Raw genomic sequence first — 18,934 nt, 5'->3', positions numbered from 1 at the left:
AAAAGGTATGTTGCAAGGATTATTCCTGTCTATGTATTCCAGAAAAGGTGGTGCTAAAGGGAAGGAGCCAGGTGGTGCGGGTTGTGTAGTAGCCATTGAAACCCAACATGTACTCACCAGCGTTCCAACATGTACTCACCAGCATGTTATGCCACTGGGTGGTCAACTTTGTTCTTAGCTGCAGATTGGCAGTGGCCATTCATTCTGGTCAACAGCTGGTTGTTGGTCATGCCCACACAAAATGATTTGCGGAAGTTGATTGAACTTTTATTATTTATTTGATTGAACTTTGATTTTGAAGACGTGTAAACACTATATGTGATTTTGCTTGGGCTATTATTGTTTTTGAAATTTTAATGGTTCAGGACAATGAGTAATGACAAACCAAAAACTAACACAGAAATCATAATATGAGAATGTTATAATGAATGTAATTTAAGTTTGGAAGCTCTTTTATCTTATCTGATATAATTATAAGTTGTCTGCATATAATACCTTCTTTAAAAATAAGATTACACTGCTTATAATAGATTCTATTGAATAGATGATGTGGAGAGTTAAGGCCGGCTAGAACACATCAAGTCATGTGGTGCCATGGCAAGACACTGAGCTCACATTCAGGAGGATGGTGGTTCAGACCCTTGTCTGGCCATCTAGATTTTGACCCTTGATAACTTACCTAAGTGGCTTAGGGCAAATACCAAAGTAGTTCCATGGACATTGATTATTACCTTCCCCCGCCTTTCCCATTCAAAGTTTATGCTCCATCTCCAATGATCTTATCATCAATGGGACATTAAAAACTAGCCTGATTTCCTTTCCTTTTCGTAACAGACACAAATGTAAGAGTTAGAGAATAAATTTCATACTTTCCTCTCTGAACTGTCCTAATTAGTACTTCTGTACCCCGTCGCTTCTATCATGCAGTTCTCTACAAAATCAAAATGTTGTTCTTATACACAACACTTCAAACATTAACTTTTGAAAAAATTGTGAACTGGAAACAAGATATGATTTTTCATGCACATATTTCAGATAGCTCTTTATTTATGAGTTAGTAAGGAAAATCGAACAATGTCTTAGAAAAATGATGGTAAAATGAGATGGGAATTATAACTGATGCATAATAAATTGTTTCATAAATACCACATCTCACTTCTGTTCTGGGAACAGCCAGAGACAGCAATCATGTGTGTGTGAGAGGTGTACTTGCTTGTGTGAACGCATGTATGTTTCTCCTTCCTGATGAAAGCTTAATGTGTAACAGTCCTTATGTTGTGCCTGTCTGGAATTCAGTGTGTCATCTTTATGGTGAGTAGCAAACTATCCTTTTCTTCATATTGTTGATATTCCAAACTGGAGTTTCCATTGTTTAAATTTAATTTTACTGATTTATTTTAGAATACACTGAGTTATCTGACATAATAATTCACATGTACCCCATAAATAAGATGGTATATCTCCTTTTCCAGTTTTAAAATAGTTCAGTTTCACATAAGCTTTTTAGTAAATATGAACCATGCTGTCTTTAATTTACCTGGTTTTGGCTGGCAAGAAGAGCCAATCCGAACATACCCAGTACTACATTGGCATTCATTTCGGTTTTCTTGCTCGCTCCACAAGCACTGTGCATTATTACCACAGTCCTCATCTGCTATACATTCATCTGTAAAGAAAGAACAGCACTGTGAGTTCAAATAACATTTCTGTTTAATGTGTGAAACCATTGACTTAAAACAAGCACACATTACAATTTTGGATCAATAACACAAAAATAAGTCATGAACTATCTCAGAAATGTCACCTTAGAAAAACACTTTTACTATTATAAAATTTAGTGGAAGTCATAATTAATTACACAGCAGTGACAAGAAGAAAGATTTATCATTTCTGTTGTAGAGATTTTAATTTATGGCGTAGATGAGAGATAGGAAAAGTTAAAATGACAACTAATGAAGCATAAGAGAGTGCTTTTCATAGGTTTCTGCTATTACATTAACTGTTAGCAAGATGTCAGTGATGCCTATAGCCACATATAAGAATACGTTCTAGTTTTTCGAACTGATGATTCCTTCTTTCAAGTAGAGAGAGAGAGAGATAGGTTGGGGAAGATTAAAAAGAATGGGCAGGTCATGATACACTGATATGCTTAGCAAGAATAGCAGTAATTTGCTATCATGTCAGGGCACTAGTGTTAGGATTGGATTGGATTGATTTGGGGGGAGGAGACCAAACTGCAAGCTCATCGGTCTCATCGGAGTAGGAAGGGATGGGGGAGGAAGGTGGCCAAGCAATTTAGTGGAAATCAGGGTGGCTGGATGCGAGTCCAGTGTGCTAACCACTGTGCCACCTAGCTCGGTAAGAGTGCTAGGTTATGATGCTTCACCCTTATCAGTGTTGTTCGGACTGCAAAGTATAACAAACATTATTTGTACTCTATTTCTTCCTAAATAAAAAAAACTATTTAAAAACCACTGCAAGCTGTCAGGTTAATTAGGCAAAGTGCCTTTACTGCACCAAGCATATATTTTGTATTACTGGCCAGTTTTAGCCTTTGGCCATTTTCAGATTTACAGCATTTGCGGTGTGTCTAAACTAAAAACTGTTTTATGTTATATGGGGGTAGACACTTGTTCTCACAGACACACATGTCGAATGATTACATACATGGTCCTGAACATCACAACCTGCTTCCAGCATACATTATACAGCACATCACATAAGAAAAAACACTACTAACAGCTAGATTCATGGTCCTTCCAAGTTCATTTAACAGTGCAACATGTTGTTTTGTTTCCTCATACAAAAACATATTTGATACAAAAACATGGCAAACGTGTATTGTCCAAACACTGTACTCATATGCCAATTTGCAAAGATTTGAAGATTATCAGCAGGAAGTTACAGCCACGTGATCACAGCATTGCATACTTGCCACTAATTGTTAACAAAAATATCTCATAACAATCTTCGAAACTACTTACAGCAATTACTGGTATAATCAATTATTCCTTACTGCTACACAGAGCCTTCAAGGTGTTATTTTTGAATTTTTTTTTATGTGCCATTGCTGAAAGTGGTCTCTACACTCACTGTGATGCAGAGCATAAAGTGGCACAACATCACCATCCTTCACCACTGCAGTAAAAAACAGTCCTCGTATTTGACTAAAATGTCTATGCCACACAATCTCAGAACTGTTAAATTTGTTTAAAATACTGTAAAATTGTAGCATCTACAACAATGTTCGCACCACCCTACAAAATAATAAAATCATTTATATTTGTTATTGCTGTGTAAAAATAAATAGCCATTTTAGTAAGACTTTTCTAAAATTGTCTCATGCATTTGTTTTCCCTGTAGTACATTAAAATTAACAATTTACAACACTAGTAAAAACACAAAAATCTCTGCTAGACAGAAACACAGTGTTGCTCAGCATACACTGCCAGATTTCACAATGATCAGAACAGTACCTAGTGTTAATCAATTCACATAGTATCCAAAATACAACTAAAATTGTTAAAAATATTCTAAGTCTATCTATTCACTTAACATTTGTATTGGCTGCTTTGTCAGCTGTTCCTAAATATTTGTCTCTTCCATGACATCCATGGTTTTTCTCTTATCTGCTCTGTGCAAAAATTTTAATGTTTTGTTTATGCCTGACATGGGGTGGCTATTTTGTTTCATTCCATCAAACAAACTCATAGTGGAGGGAAAAAATGTCCTTACTTCTGTCTGATAAATTAGTATCAGCAACTGCTCGCAAATAGTGCAAATATGCATTTTTATCAGAGAAAAAGTAGTTGCATTTTTATCAGAGAAATGCCAGTTGGTGAGCAGGCATTCATGTTACCACTGTACAGGCAATCAAATCACAGAAGTGTATACCTGGGGTTCCACTCTGAGGGATTAACAATATTGTGCAGTAATGTTCATTGTTACGACATAATATTCAAATTTTTGGAATTTAGGGTAGTAACTCTACTATTTTTCAACTGAAGACTGTTAATCCAACCATGATATGTGCCTTATTTTGTTTCAGATAGTCTTTTGTAATGGATATTAAAAAAAGCAGTCATCACACTGTAGACTGTTTTGAACACCACAGTGCTTCACTAGGTATGGTCCTGTTGGAGGTGGTATGCTGTTGCCTTCCTCCATCCATTGAACTGACTTACCCAGCTAGTTATAGGGAGACATACAATTTAATGTGGATTCAAACTATGGTGCAACTTGGCATTCGCACATCAACGAACAGTACCAGAAATGAAAGTAGTGATAAGTGACAGGAAAAATCCTAGGCTTGGCCAGACCTTTGGAGTTGTAATCTGCCACTTTACTACTGATTCATATACAGGGTGGTCAGAAACAGTCCAAAAAGCTTGTAAGTATGTTGCAGGGTAGATTGTGCTGAGAAATAATTGTTAAGGAAAAAAAAAAAAAAACAATGCATCGCACCATTTCTAAGTTATTTAGCATTGAAGTTAACCAATCAGGCCATTGCATGTGGAAATCCAAGCAGCTCACCAGATACAATTAGTGTTAATTGTCTTCATAGCACAGATGATAGCACAGGAGACCGTTCAGCCTTTGGCTCAGGTTCAATTCTTACTACCAGCCCATGTCTAACTTTTTCGCCGCTCTCTTTTTCAGTTTTAGGAAACCAAATGAAGAACGCATTTGGTGACACTATATCTGGAGGGCCACTTCAATCTGTGCGAGCAGTGACTGATTGGCTCATTTCAATGCTAATTAACTTAGAAACATGCAATATACTGGATTTTTTCCTTAACAGTAATTTTCAGCATAACCTATCCTACTGTGTGTGTGTGTGTGTGTGTGTGTGTGTGTGTGTGTGTAAAAGGATAATGGAGCACAGACTGGGCAGCAGCTGCTCTGTCCACTATTATCAACATCTGAACAATATAACTCCAGACTTTTCAGATATATCTAGTTATTACACTACTCCTGTCATGTTTTGAATCTGTATTATATTACACCTCCCCTGGCTGTGGCATTGCACATTCCATTTAGCTTTGTGGTGTTAGATATAATTTTTCTCTTAATTTTTTATTCACAAATTATTTCTTTATCATTGATAGGCACTCACTTGAGCAATTTTCATCTCTGGTGCCAAATCATTGTCATTTGTTGTGAAATAATTGATGATAGGGAGAGGGAACTGTATCATGTCTTCTAGTAATTGTGGAATAGAGTGGACACAAAGAAAGCAACCTTGTTATCTTTGTACTGTAATTGTGAATAAAATGGTAAGTGTCAAAAAATCCCTGGTGTGGACATTACTAAACTATCCTCGAAAATCATTTTCCATATATATTTAAGAAATTCTAGTTGCAGCCATGACTGGAGAATCACAAGGAACTGAAGCAGGACAAATATAACATAAATTCACTTGTGCCTTTTAGATAAATGTTTATCTTATGTTATTTTCAATTTGTTACTTTTTATAGTGTTACAGGTCACAACTGTTTAAGATTATAAGACAATACTGTTGCATGGAATAATTTAAAGAAATACAAATTGTGTTTGGGGCAGACACAACAAATTCAAAAGATGACACTGGAAACAGAAACAAACCTGCAGAAGTACAGTAGGTGCCATCTCCTTGGAAGCCTGGATCACATTTGCAGACATGCTTCCCGATATTTTCTTCATATACACATGATGCATGAATGTCGCAGATGTTCACTTCTGCACAAGAAACATCTGAAACAGAAATAAAAAATAAATTATGCTCCTAGAGGTATAATTACCCAAAAAAATCAAATTTAAATAAATATTTTACATGGTATCTGCGCAAAAACTGCAGAGAAAATAAAGTTACTTTGATATAGTTATTTGCCTGATTGATTTTTTCAGCTTTACATTAGAATCATTACCTCCTTTGAAATTCCTAAACTATGCAGTTCATTACACTACTAAATAAGGTAATACCACAATTACAGATGTTCAATTATCTCATATCAACATTGTTGTTTCAAATTTAATTGATTGCTTAATGTTCTTTTGTAATGCTGCATTACTAATTCTTCCAACTGCACTTTGCCTAACTTTCTTTCCTGCAATGTTTGAATATTCCTTTCTTCATGACAGATCAGTGTCAACACAAGCAGATTTACCTTCTTGAAAGGAACTTTAAGTTCATATTTGCCTATTGTTTTCAGAGTTTCCTTTGCTTTTGCTCTTTTCATTGTATGAATATCTTCTACAATCTTCCCATTTTCAACATTTAACAGCTTTCTGTGCTGATGATAGAGACTGCTTTCATAGCTATTTGCTCATTATTTCAAGAAATTTCTTATTGTCAGCTAGAAAGGTAATCCCATTAATGAATTTTTTGAACTGAACTTTTGTTTTGTACTTCAATTTCTGTACAAGATGGATAAATGAACAAAATCTATGCAATATTGATCACATATATCCTTCTGAAACTAGCTACTGAAGTTGAAATATGGATTCAGTTATTTAATATCTCTAAGACAATACGCCTAAAGCAGAGGCATGAGGGAAAAAAATATCTACACAAATGACATTTATGGTCAATAATAATAGTGAATTTAAGATGAACTGTGAAATTAACAATCACAATATTGTCAAAACCTATGACACATGCAGTGTGGCACAGTGGTTACCAACACTGGTTGGTGCACCGCAGGTCATCAGTTCAGACCCTACCACCAGCAATTATTTGTTATTTAAAAAAATATCAGTCCTGGAGTGTTCAAAATATTATATGCTTGTAATGTTTGTATATTCTGGTATGTTTGATGTCTGATAAATACCAGCATTCTGGATCATTCCATGATTGTACAAATAGGTCAAACAATGTGAATAGATTAGCACAAATTGTAACTGGTTGTTGGTACACTTTATTGAGCTCTTTTGATATGTAACTTGACTAGTTTCACATCCTTGATAATATGTATGTAATATAATACATGAGGTGGGTAACATGTGCATCCCTACACACAAGCATGCTGCACCCCCCCCCTCCCCACCCCCCTGCACAAGTGTGTGTGTGTGTGTGTGTGTGTGTGTGTGTGTGTTTGTTTGTGTGTGTGTGTGTGTGAGAGAGAGAGAGAGAGAGAGAGAGAGAGAGAGAAAGAGAGAGAGAGAAGAGAGAGAGAAAGACAGAGGGAGGGAGGGAGAGAGAGAGAGAGAGAGAGAGAGAGAGGGAGATTCATTTTGGGCTAAGAAGTGATTACACTTTGGGACACACACACACACACAACACAACGCAACACAAAGAGCAAAGCACCTCGTATGCATTTTCCAAATGGGATGTAAGGCAGTAGATGGAATGAGCATCTACAGACAAATAAATGATAACAATTTCAGACAAATTAGATGGTTTACTCAAGAAAAAAGAGCTTCATAAGCTGAGCAAGTCAATAACATGTTGGTCCACGTCTGGCCCTTACATTAGCAGTTATTTGGCTTGACATCAATTGATAGAGGGATATCATGCCAAATTCTCTCCAAAAGGTGTGTTGGATCATAAAAATCATGAGCTGATTGGATAACCCTCTTCGTAATGTTTCAAACATTCTCAAATTACGCTGTATCATTTTCCATTAAATGTCTCACTGTATGTTTTCAATGTAACTTTTCTCATTGCCTGCATTTCCTGTCTTGTGATGCACTTTGCAAAGTCAACAAGTTCTGGACAACACTGCACTGTAAAGCCAAAGGACTGTTCTCAGTCCTCACTCATACCTTTAATATCCTATTCTACATCTATATCTTAGAAAATAGATTAAGGAAAGGCAAATCTACTTTTCTAGCATTTGTAGACTTAGAGAAAGCTTTTGACAATGTTGACTGGAATATTCTCTTTCAAATTCTGAAGGTGGCGGGGGTAAAATACAGGGAGCAAAAGGCCATTTAGAATTTGTACAGAAACCAGATGGCAGTTATAAGAGTCGAGGGGCATGAAAGGGAAGCAGTGGTTGGGAAGGGCGTGAAACAGGGTTGTAGCCTCTCCGCAATGTTATTCAATCTGTATATTGAGCAAGCAGTAAAGGAAACAAAAGAAAAATTTGGAGTAGGAATTAAAATCCATGGCGAAGAAATTAAAACCTTGAGGTTCGCCGATGACATGGTAATTCTGTCAGAGACAGCAAAGGACCTGGAAGAGCAGCTGAACGGAATGGACAGTGTCTTGAAAGGAGGATATAAGATGAACATCAACAAAAGCAAAATGAAGATAATGGAATGTGATCGAATTAAATCGGGTGATGCTGAGGGTATTAGATTGGGAAATGAGACGCTTAAAGTAGTAAACGAGTTTTGCTATTTGGGGAGCAAAATAACTAATGATGGTCGAAGTAGAGAGGATATAAAATGTAGACTGGCAATGGCAAGGAAAGTGTTTCTGAAGAACAGAAATTTGTTAACATAGAGTACAGATTTAAGTGTCAGGAAGTCGTTCCTGAAAGTATTTGCATGGAGTGTAGCCATGTATGGAAGCGAAACGTGGACGATAAATAGTTTAGACAAAAAGAGAATAGAAGCTTTCAAAATGTGGTGCTACAGAAGGATGCCAAAGATTAGATGGGTAGATCACGTAACTAATGAGGAGGTACTGAATAGAATTGGGGAGAAGAGAAATTTGTGGTACAACTTGACTAGAAGAAGGGATCGATTGGTAGGACATATTCTGAGGCATCAAGGGATCAACAAGTATTGGAGGGCAGTGTGGAGGGTAAAAATCATAGAGGGAGACCAAGAGACGAATACACTAAACAGATTCAGAAGGATGTAGGTTGCAGTAGGTACAGGGAGATGAAGAAGCTTGCACAGGATAGAGTAGCATGGAGAGCTGCATCAAACCAGTCTCTGGACTGAAGACCACAACAAAAACTACAACAACAACATCTATATTCTGCAAAGTGCTCACAAACAGTGCTTCCTATTGTACTGATTCTTGAAACTTTATAAGTAGGCTTGCACAAAATAGGTAGCATCTATCTTCAAACACCTGCCAGTAAGGGGTTTCACACCTAAATGATGACTAACTGACAACCTAAGCTGCCGACAGGTGTTGTTGATATACCTCGATGTGGACAGCTCAAAATGTGTGCCCCGACCGGGACTCAAACCCGGGATCTCCTGCTTACATGGCAGACACTCTATCCATCTGAGCCGCCAAGGACACAGATGAATAGCGCGACTGCAGGGACTTATCCCTTGCACGCTTCCCGTGAGACTCACATTCCCAACTGTCTACAATTCTACATATGTATTGTACCTTATAGACATTTGCCCACCCACTCATTACTCGCGCACGCTTTGGCAAATCCTGTAAGAGGTTGGGCAACCTGTGCGCATTTGCACAGACGAAGGTCAATAGCTGGGTAGCCTTTAACTATATATGCGAACACAGTAACTTGTTCTCGAAAGAACAGTTACTGTTGATGACCGTGCAGCTTTTCCCTGGAATAAATGATGACTAACTGACAACCTAAGCTGCCCACAGGTGTTGTTGATATACCTCGATGTGGACAGCTGAAAATGTGTGCCCTGACCGGGACTCGAACCCGGGATCTCCTGCTTACATGGCAGACGCTCTATCCATCTGAGCCACCAAGGACACACAAAAAAATCTGTGACCATTTGTTCTGCCTTTCTTTGGACACGTTCAATATCCCCTTTCAGTTCTATTTGTATGGGTCCCACACACTTTAATAATTCTAGGATGAGTCACATGTGTGTTTTGTAAGTAATCTCCTTTCTACAGGAAAGGGAATGAATTGAGTATCACATCACTGATGTTTTGGGAACCCATATTCCTTTTGTATGGACAGAACCATTCTGCTTTAAATACTTCATTACGCTTGACCTCAGAATTTCAGTTTTTTTAATGAAGTAAACTTATGAGAACTAGCTATGCACTAATATGTGATAAGATTTGGCTTGTACAACTTCAACAAAGCACATGTGACAACTTGCAGACCACCAATAAAGTAGACCACACCTCAAAGTCGTTGATATTTGAAAAGGTTTGGAACAAGAATGTATACAAATTACTAGTTTTCAAAGAATAAATGTTTAAAAATGACCATTTTGTTTGTTATTTTCAAAGAAGGGGATGTGGCAGGCAGAAATTAATATTTTCCACATGTTTGAGAATCTAATTTCAGCAACAGAATTGGCTAACTAGAATTCAGCTTCAGATTCTTTATTAGCTATTGAGCACATGTAGTGCAATAGGCTTTATGTTGATGGCATGATGCAATAGAAATCACTATATTAATTAATGTTCACATTACATGCACAAATTATTTATTCCAAATTCACCAGTTTTACAGTATTGCAAATCATAATGTTAAAACTCAATCTCTACACTACAAGTATCCAAGAATTCTCTTAAACTGCATAATGAATAATGTTAAAACTCAATCTCTACACTACAAGTATCCAAGAATTCTCTTAAACTGCATAATGAATTGTCTATTAACCAGTTACACAACATGCTTCAAAAATTATTGAGAGGTGTATTAAGTTCAGAATGGGACAATTTATTAAAATATTTCAAACAGTTCACTTTGTGAGAGTTTCCTGTTTCTGTCAGGGTATGCCTTGGAATGCCAATACCCTTTTTTGTTTCTGATGTCATGACAGTGTATATTCTCTCTGGTGTTCAACTCTGTTCATGTTGTTTTTAGCATATATCAATGATGCATAGATATAAAGATTTATCACTGTCAGTATTTTGATCTTAATAAATAAACAATGGCTGTGTACCCTTGGACCAATCTTACACATTCTTTTTTTGGAATTGGTAGTACAACACTGACATAACATGAGTGGCCTCATAGAAGCAGGCCATAAGATATGAGAGACTGAAAAACTCCCAAGTAAGCTGTCCTAAGATATTTATTATTCCTACGTCAACTAATTTCCATATGAGATAGGACACCCATGATATCTTTTTGCAGACATGGTTGATGTGGGGCTGCCAGTTTAGTTTGGAGCCAGTATCTATTTCAAGCAGTTTTACAGATTATGATTCTACATCTTTTGTTAGTCCCAGCTGTAGATGCTGAGTTTTCTCTGCATTATACAGTAGTTTGTTGGATGAGAACAAGTTTAACGTTAATGTGAGAGTGTCCCGTGATGTCTGATATAACCCTGACACATTGCAATCATTTGTGATTACAATTGCTTCATCCACATAGCAGATAACTGACAGAAGCTCAGTATAGTGTGGCAAATGCTTAATTAGAACAGTGAAGAAGAATGATCCAAGGACAGAGCCCTGAGGCACACCAGACGAAGTGTCTTCAAAGATGAATGCTTATTTTGAACTGTTTAAAATGTCTCTTGTTATTTACATAATAAACCTGTAATAAACCCAAATGGAAGACCTGTCTCGTATATCATCCCACCACCACCTGCTCCAATCTGATCGCAAGCATCACCTGTCCCATCAAAGGCAAGGCTACCTGTGAAACCAGTCATGTGATCTACAAGCTAAGCTGCAAACGAGCTGTCTGTCTGCATGAATGGCCACCGACAAACTGTGGCAAAGAAACAATTGGAACACCCTATTGCTGAGCATGCCACCCAATATTACGTTCTTTATTTCAATGACTGCTTCACAGTCATCTGGATCTTTCCCACCAACACCAGCTTTTCTGAACTGCACAGGTGGGAACTCTCCCTGAAATATGTCCTATGTTCTCATAACCCTCCAGGCCTCAACTTTTGTTAGTTGTCCTTACCCATCTAGTCCATTCTCTGTTCCCAATCCAGCCACATAGCCCTCTATTCCACCAACACACCTTCCGTCTGAAATTTCCTGGCAAATTAAAACTTTGTTCTGTGAAGACAGGTCATGAGTCGTGCTGGGGTAGCTTAGTTGGTAAAGCACTTGCCCGTGAAAGGCAATGGTCCCAAGTTAGAGTCTTGGTCTGGCACACAGTTTTAATCTGCCAGGAAGTTTCATATCAGCGCACACTCTGCTGCAGAGTGAGAATCTCACTGTGGAAACGTCCTCCAGGCTGTGGCTAACCCATGTCTCCAAAGTATACTTTCTTCCAGGAGTGCTAGTTCTCCAAGGTTCACAGAAGAACTTCTTTGAAATCTGGAAGATAGGAGACAAGGTACTGACAGAACTGAAGCTGTGAGGATGGGTTGTGAATCGCACTTGGTTGGCTCAGTTGGTAGAACACTTGCCTGCGAAAGGCAAAGGTCCTGAGTTTGAGTTTCGGTCCACACACAGTTTTAATCTGCCAGGAAGTTTCATATCAGTGCGCAATCTGCTGCAGAGTGAAAATCTCCACAGTATCCTTTCTTCCAGGAGTGCTAGTTCTGCAAGGGTCGCAGAAGAACTCCTGTGAAGTTTGAAAGGTAGGAGATGAGGCTCTGGCAGAATTGAAGCTTTGAGGACAGTTTGCAAGTCAAGCTTGAATAGTTCAGTTGGTAGAGCACTTGCCTGCAAAAGGCAAAGGTCCTGAGTTCCAGTCTCAATCCGCACACAGTTTTAGTCTGCCAGGAAGTTTCATATCAGCACACACTCCGCTGCAGAGTGAAAATCTTATCCTGCACACTCAGTCTTTTTACCTCTCTCCTTTTCCATCTAACCTCCTGACTGCATCCCCTACTCCTAGCCTGCTATTCCTCCCCCTCTCTGGCCCAGCCTGCTCCTTACCTGCACCAGGTTGTCTCTCCCGTCATTTGCTGCTGCTCACAGTCTGGCTGCAGCTGCCAGAGACTGAGGTCATATGTGTGTGTGATTTGCTTTCGTGTATGTGTATGTTGTCTATGTTCAACAAAGGCCTTGTTGGTGGAAAGCTCACTTTTTGACAGTCTCTTTGTTGTGCCCAGCATCTCTGCTATATGGTGAGTAGCAACTATCCTTTCCAGAATATTGTTATATTATATCCTTGATTTTCCATTGTTTGATGCAAACAAGTTATTTAAACATCAAACTGATTTAATTACAACTCCAAATGGAAAACAACTTCCCAACTTCAATAATGGGCCCATACCTGTTTTTGTTACATGTAAATGTTCACTGTTAATTACTGATACTCACTCAGTCTTGTTCACAGATTATACCTCAATCCCAATAGAAAATGATGCAATAGAAAAATTCCAGACAGTTTACAAAATGTTCTAGGAAAACTAGAGTCCTGGTTACATAAAAATGTAGTAAAACTGAATATCACTAAGACCTAGATAATGCATTTTGTGTCTAAATCATCAGCAACATGCCCTGTAAGAATAGCTCAAATAATGAAATGATGACAGAAGGTAGCCTTGTGAAATTCTCAGTTCTAAAGCTTGACTAAAGTTTAAACTGGAAGACATGTATAAACTTCTTGACAAATAAGTCAAATATCCCTGCTTTTGCGTTGTTTATTTTATCTGATGCCACTCATATGGACATAAGAAAGACAGTCCCTCATAGTTATACTGAATTGATCATTTGGTATGGGATAATTTTCTGAGAAATTCTGCAAACAGCACAAGGCTATTAATTCTTCAAAAGAAAATTGTTAAAACATTTGTGCTGCCCATAGGAATGAGTCATGTTCTCCATTATTTTAGCAAATAAAAACACTAACCATTTCATCATTCTACATTTTTGAAATTTTGATTTCTGTGTACAATAACCAATATAAATTTGAAAAAAGCCACTTCAACCATAGTTATGGTACTCATCAAAAGGTGAAATTCATATGTCCCTCACATCACACAAAGCTTTATGCTCAGACACCACTATATGAGAGGGACCCAAAAATAACTGGACTTTTTGTTATTTTGCATTTTTTAAACTCTACATTTGCAGTACTTTAGTACCTTTCAAAGTATTATTGATGTGCATTAATGCACATGACCCAATGATCCAATGCTTTTTGCCACTGCTGAAAACAGTTCTGGAACTCTTGAGGCATAAAACTGTTCAAAGCTGTTAGTGTGTTTCTTTCAACATCATCCACATCACTAAATTGCTTTCCTTTCAGAGTTTACTTCAACTGTGAAAACAAAACAAAAAGTCAGACAGAGCCAGATCAGGTGAGTAGAGTGAATGGGGCACAAGCACCATGTTATTTTTGCCCTGAACTGTGGCATTTGTCAGAGCTTGTGTGCTGGAGCATTGTCATGGTGAAGCAACTAGTTCACATTTCTCCACAGTTCTGGCCATTTTCATTACACACTCTTTTGTAATCTTTGAAACATTGTTGGTTCACTGTTTGTCCTGGAGGAATGAACTCCTTGTGGGCAATGCAAACAAAAAATCACTATTTTCACATTAGATTGCACTTGACGTGCTTTCTTGGGTCGTGGTGACATTGTAGAGTTTTCCACTTGCTTGATGCTTGCTTTGACTCTGGATCATATCCATAGTACTGACTCTCATCCCCATTCACAATTCTTTTAAGAAAATTTGGATCATTCTGCACTTCACTCTTCAAGTCAAGGCAAACTTTCACACAGTTTTCTCTTTGGTCATCTGTGAGCAAGTGAGAGACAAATTTTGCAAACACCCATCTCATGTGCAAATCTTTGGTAAAAATTCACTGGATTGTGATCCATGACAATTTCATTTCTCAGAAATTTGGCTCTTCGATGGTCTTCATCAATTGCATATTTGATTGCAGCAATGTTTTTATAATTTTGTCCTGTCGAAGGGACATGGCATATCTTCAATTGACATGTTGCCAGTTTTGAAATGAAAAAGTCACTTTTAGATCTATGACTTACCCAAAGCATAATTATTAAACGGTTGCCAAAGCATACCAGTAGTCTCAGCTGCAATTTTTCCTAGCAGAAACCAAAATTCCACACAGACTCTTTGTTTCTTCTTGTCAGCCATGTCTTTAATTACCCAAGAGTTGAAATAGGAATGCAAAAAACAGAGCACCACAAACAAACCACTTAATTCCAACTGACACAAGCTTACTTAGCGATGTGGGAGACCCCAAACTAACACCATCTAGTGGCACAACTCATAGTTTGATTACATTTATGTTTGGATCTCCCCTTGCATATGCAGCTAAAAATATATGGCAGACTACAAGATAGGAAAATATTAAACATGGCCCTTGGCTCTCTGAAAAGATTACTCCACAACATTTTAGTATAGAAATGGCACTATACCACTGAAAAATTCTTGGAAGACAATATGGCACTTTGAAAAATAGTAATATGTAGACCATTAATCTGTAAACTGTTAATCTACAACAAATATTGTAGTGTTATACATATTTTTATTAAATGCACTTGCCTTGTAACTGTTAAACCATCATGCATAACTTTCTAAAAATAATGTACAAAATCTTTTGTAAATCATTGTATTCTTTCTCAACTTGCACAGCAGATCTTGTGGATAGGGGTTTTAGAGCACAGAAAAGAGCAATTAAGATAATATCTAATATTAGTAAGCAGCAGTCCTGTAGAGAATATTTCATTAAGTATAACATACTAATAGTGTTTTCGTTGTATGTTCTCAGAACTATACTGTTTGTAAAAGAAAACATGGAGCATAGTGTAATCAATAGTGAAATCCACAGTTATAATACAAGAAAAAGAGAGGATTACCACACAAAATTTAGTAATAAAAGAGCAACAGATCACAGTCCATCTTCTGCTGGAAGACATTTTTTTAACATATTGCCAAATGATATAAAATTGTTAAAAGGAAACATATTTAACAGAAAATTAAAGCAGCTGTTAACTTATAAATGTTTGTACTTCATCAAAGATTTCTAATGTTATTGTGTATAGTTTACTTATAAACTATTTTAACGTTCTTGTGTTTGTAAACTGACTATGTCCATGACTGTTAAGTTATTATGGAAAAATAAACCATTTATTTATTATTTATTTATTTAATGGATTTACATTATATGTAATGGGACTAATAACTCATATTTCACATTTCAGTTGTTCAGCATGCACCTGAAGTTATTGTTCTGTTATTATTACCTGTCTCAATGCAGTCATATCCATCTCCTTCAAAGCCAGCATTACACTGACAACGGTACTGGCCAAGGGCAGAGTTGAATACACACTGTGCATATGGATGACACGTGTTGATAATGTTACACGGCACTAAAATGTAAACAAAACACATCAAATGCCGCTAGGTACAGAAAATAAAATGATGAAAATTTATCTTATCATGTCAAATCTAAATAATGCTAGAAAGTTCTGCAACAGTCGAGGTGAAAGATCTGGCTCTATAATGGCAAGTAGAATATTAGTGTAACTTCCAAATAAGGTATCAGAGATGCAAATTGACACCTTGGATACCAATTATGATTAAAATACAGAAAAATTTTGAAGTTATTTTGTGCTGGTAACATATTTCTGTAACTAAATATGTTATCTGTAAAATGATCTCAGACAGTTTAAAATATCTTTATTTTCTATTGGGACCTTTAGAAAATTGAAGAAATAAAACAAGCAAATGACTAGTTGAGTTGCTGTGTTGGAATAAGTTTAAGCTGTGAATAGTAGAAGTGTTCAACAATATTACAACTGTGATAACAATCTTCAGACAGTTAGTGAAATAATGTTTCTATAAATGCCACTTATGATCCTGGATTGCCTGGAAAGTTACCTTATAACAAACAAAGAGGACATAAGATAACTACTTATCTGCACATGAATGAAGGGTGACACACCACCACATTCAGTGGATCAGAAAATCGCACTACCCTTTGAGGCTTCGGTCTTTCCCCAGTATAAGTGATCTCTCTCTCTCTCTCTCTCTCTCTCTCTCTCTCTCTCTCTCATGCACAAACACACACACACACACACACACACACACACACACACACACAAAACCACAACTGAAAGTTAATGTGATATGTTATATGTGTTCATTATTCAGCTGCAGGCAAGTGGCTGTCATTTCCTCCTTTTTTCTTTTTTAAAAGAAAAAAGGTTAGTGTATATAAACATGTCAATGACACAGTGGAACAGTAGCACAGGTTAGGGAAGAATGGTGCAGGGAATGGGCCTTATCTTTTTAAAAAAACCACCTTAGCATTTCTCCTGAGTATCTTAGGAAAAACATGGGAAACATAAACTGGATGGCTGTATGGAGAATTGACAACCAGTTTTCCAGTGTGGTAACCACTATATTACCTAGTGATGGGAACAATTGAACAAAAATAATTGACTCGGTCCATTGTTGAAAGACATTCAACTTTTACATATCGGCTGAACTATTTGTGCATTCTTTTGAGTGAAAACAGTCTGTGGGAACAGCTGAATGAAAACAGTTGATTCAGTCTGCTGTAGGTTTGCATAATGACTGAATTACTCATTCTTTCTTTTCAAGTGAAACTAGTCTGTAGTTTTCCTGTCTGCAGAACTATGCATTGGCTCTTTCAACTGAAACTACTCTTTAGTATTTTAGCTGACTGAGCTATCCATTAATTCTTCTGAGTGAGACCAGTCTGTTGTACTTTCTCGGCTGAACTAAAGCAATAGCATACAACTGGGGTACACATCCCTCTGGTTGTTAGCCCTTTCCCTGGGGTAAGTGTAGACATCTCATGGGTTACACCAAAGTTAAAGAAAGCATTCTACGTAATTCTTCTTTTCGTCATTTAAAACTGATTTTTGAATTTCAAACAATGGACGATGGAATGTGACAATATTATGAAAAGGATAGTTGCTATCACCATATAGCGGAGATACAGAGTCTCAGATAGGTACAACGAAAAGATTGTCACAAAATGAGCTTTCGTCCCACAAGGCCTTGCCAAAAACACACACACACACACACACACACACATACATACACACAAACGAACACAAACGATCACAGTCTGTGGCAGCTGAAGCCAGACTATGAACAGCAGCAGATGGGAGAGGCAACTGGGGTAGGAGGAGGCTGGGGTGAGGAGGGGAGAGATAGTAAGCTAGGCATGGAAGACGGTAAAGTGCTCCTAGTGGGAGCATGCAGGAACAAAGTAGAGAGAGAGAGGGGCAGCTAGGTGCAGTTGCAAGGTTAGATGGAAGGCAGAGGACAGGGAGGGGGTAGCGGAAAAGGAGAGAAATAAAAAGACTGGGTGTTTTGGTGGAATAGAGGGCTGGTTAGTACTGGAATGGGAACAGGGAATGGGCTAGATGAGTAAGGACAATGACTAATGAAGGTTGAGACCAGGAGGGTTACGGGATTGTAGGATATATTGCACAGAGAGTTCCCACCTGTGTAATTCAGAAAAGCTGGTGCCGGTGGGAAAGATCCATATGGCACAGGCTTTGAAGCAGTCATTGAAATGGAGAACATTGTGTTGGGTGGTGTTCTTGGCAACAGGGTGGTCCAATTGTTTCTTGGTCAAAGTTTGTTGGTGGCCATTCATGCAGACAGACAGCTTGTTGATTGTCACACCCATGTAGAATGCAGCAGGGGGTTGCAGCTTAGCTTGTAGATCACATGATTGGTTTCACAGTTAGCCCTGTCTTAGATGCGATAGGTTATGTTTTGGACTGGACTGGAGTAGGTGGTGGGAGCAGTGCAGCCAGCTGTTATCAGCAGGCACTTGCAACCTCCTGTGTTCATCTGCTCTCCTGGCCAACCATATAGCTGGTACATACAGCGCATTGCATCCTGCATGGTATGCATGCAGATTACCAGAGAAGGAGGAGGTGTGGGGCAGAATGAGTATAAGTAGCGAGTAACCAACTGAACAAAAAAACAACTGACTAGCTTACCGATTGTTAAAACCAGTCATTTGTCCCATCACTACTCTTACATCACTTGATTTTCCTCCCTCTTCGTGTATTTCTGGATTTTTATTTCAGATAATATTCTGGTAAAATAAATATTTCAGGCAATAAATCATAACTTTTGCTGTTTATACCCAAATAATTCTCTATTTACATCTGAGATACCTACTCCTCCTTGGCAGGCTCCCCAACACATCCCTCTTTCTTC

General features: G+C 37.8%; 1 protein-coding gene and 1 non-coding gene across 3 annotated transcripts in view; both read right to left on the bottom strand.

Moving 5' to 3' along the window:
• LOC124619667 (nidogen) overlaps positions 1–18,934 on the bottom strand; it is a 255,619-nt gene that overhangs the window by 45,708 nt on the left and 190,977 nt on the right. For both annotated transcript variants that reach the window (XM_047146205.1, XM_047146206.1), the window contains 3 exons: positions 15,967–16,092; positions 5,605–5,733; positions 1,538–1,666 (listed from right to left, as the gene is read on the bottom strand). In XM_047146205.1, the coding sequence (XP_047002161.1) occupies positions 1,538–1,666; positions 5,605–5,733; positions 15,967–16,092 (384 nt within the window). The remainder of the gene's footprint in view (positions 1–1,537; positions 1,667–5,604; positions 5,734–15,966; positions 16,093–18,934) is intronic.
• Trnat-ugu lies at positions 9,546–9,619 on the bottom strand. Its single transcript has one exon. It is a non-coding gene; the product is annotated as a tRNA-Thr (tRNA).

Source organism: Schistocerca americana, chromosome 6, assembly GCF_021461395.2.
Source record: "Schistocerca americana isolate TAMUIC-IGC-003095 chromosome 6, iqSchAmer2.1, whole genome shotgun sequence".
NCBI classification, from domain to species: domain Eukaryota; kingdom Metazoa; phylum Arthropoda; class Insecta; order Orthoptera; family Acrididae; genus Schistocerca; species Schistocerca americana.
Note: the sequence above shows the minus strand (reverse complement) of the source record. Positions and strands in the feature narration are given on the sequence as shown.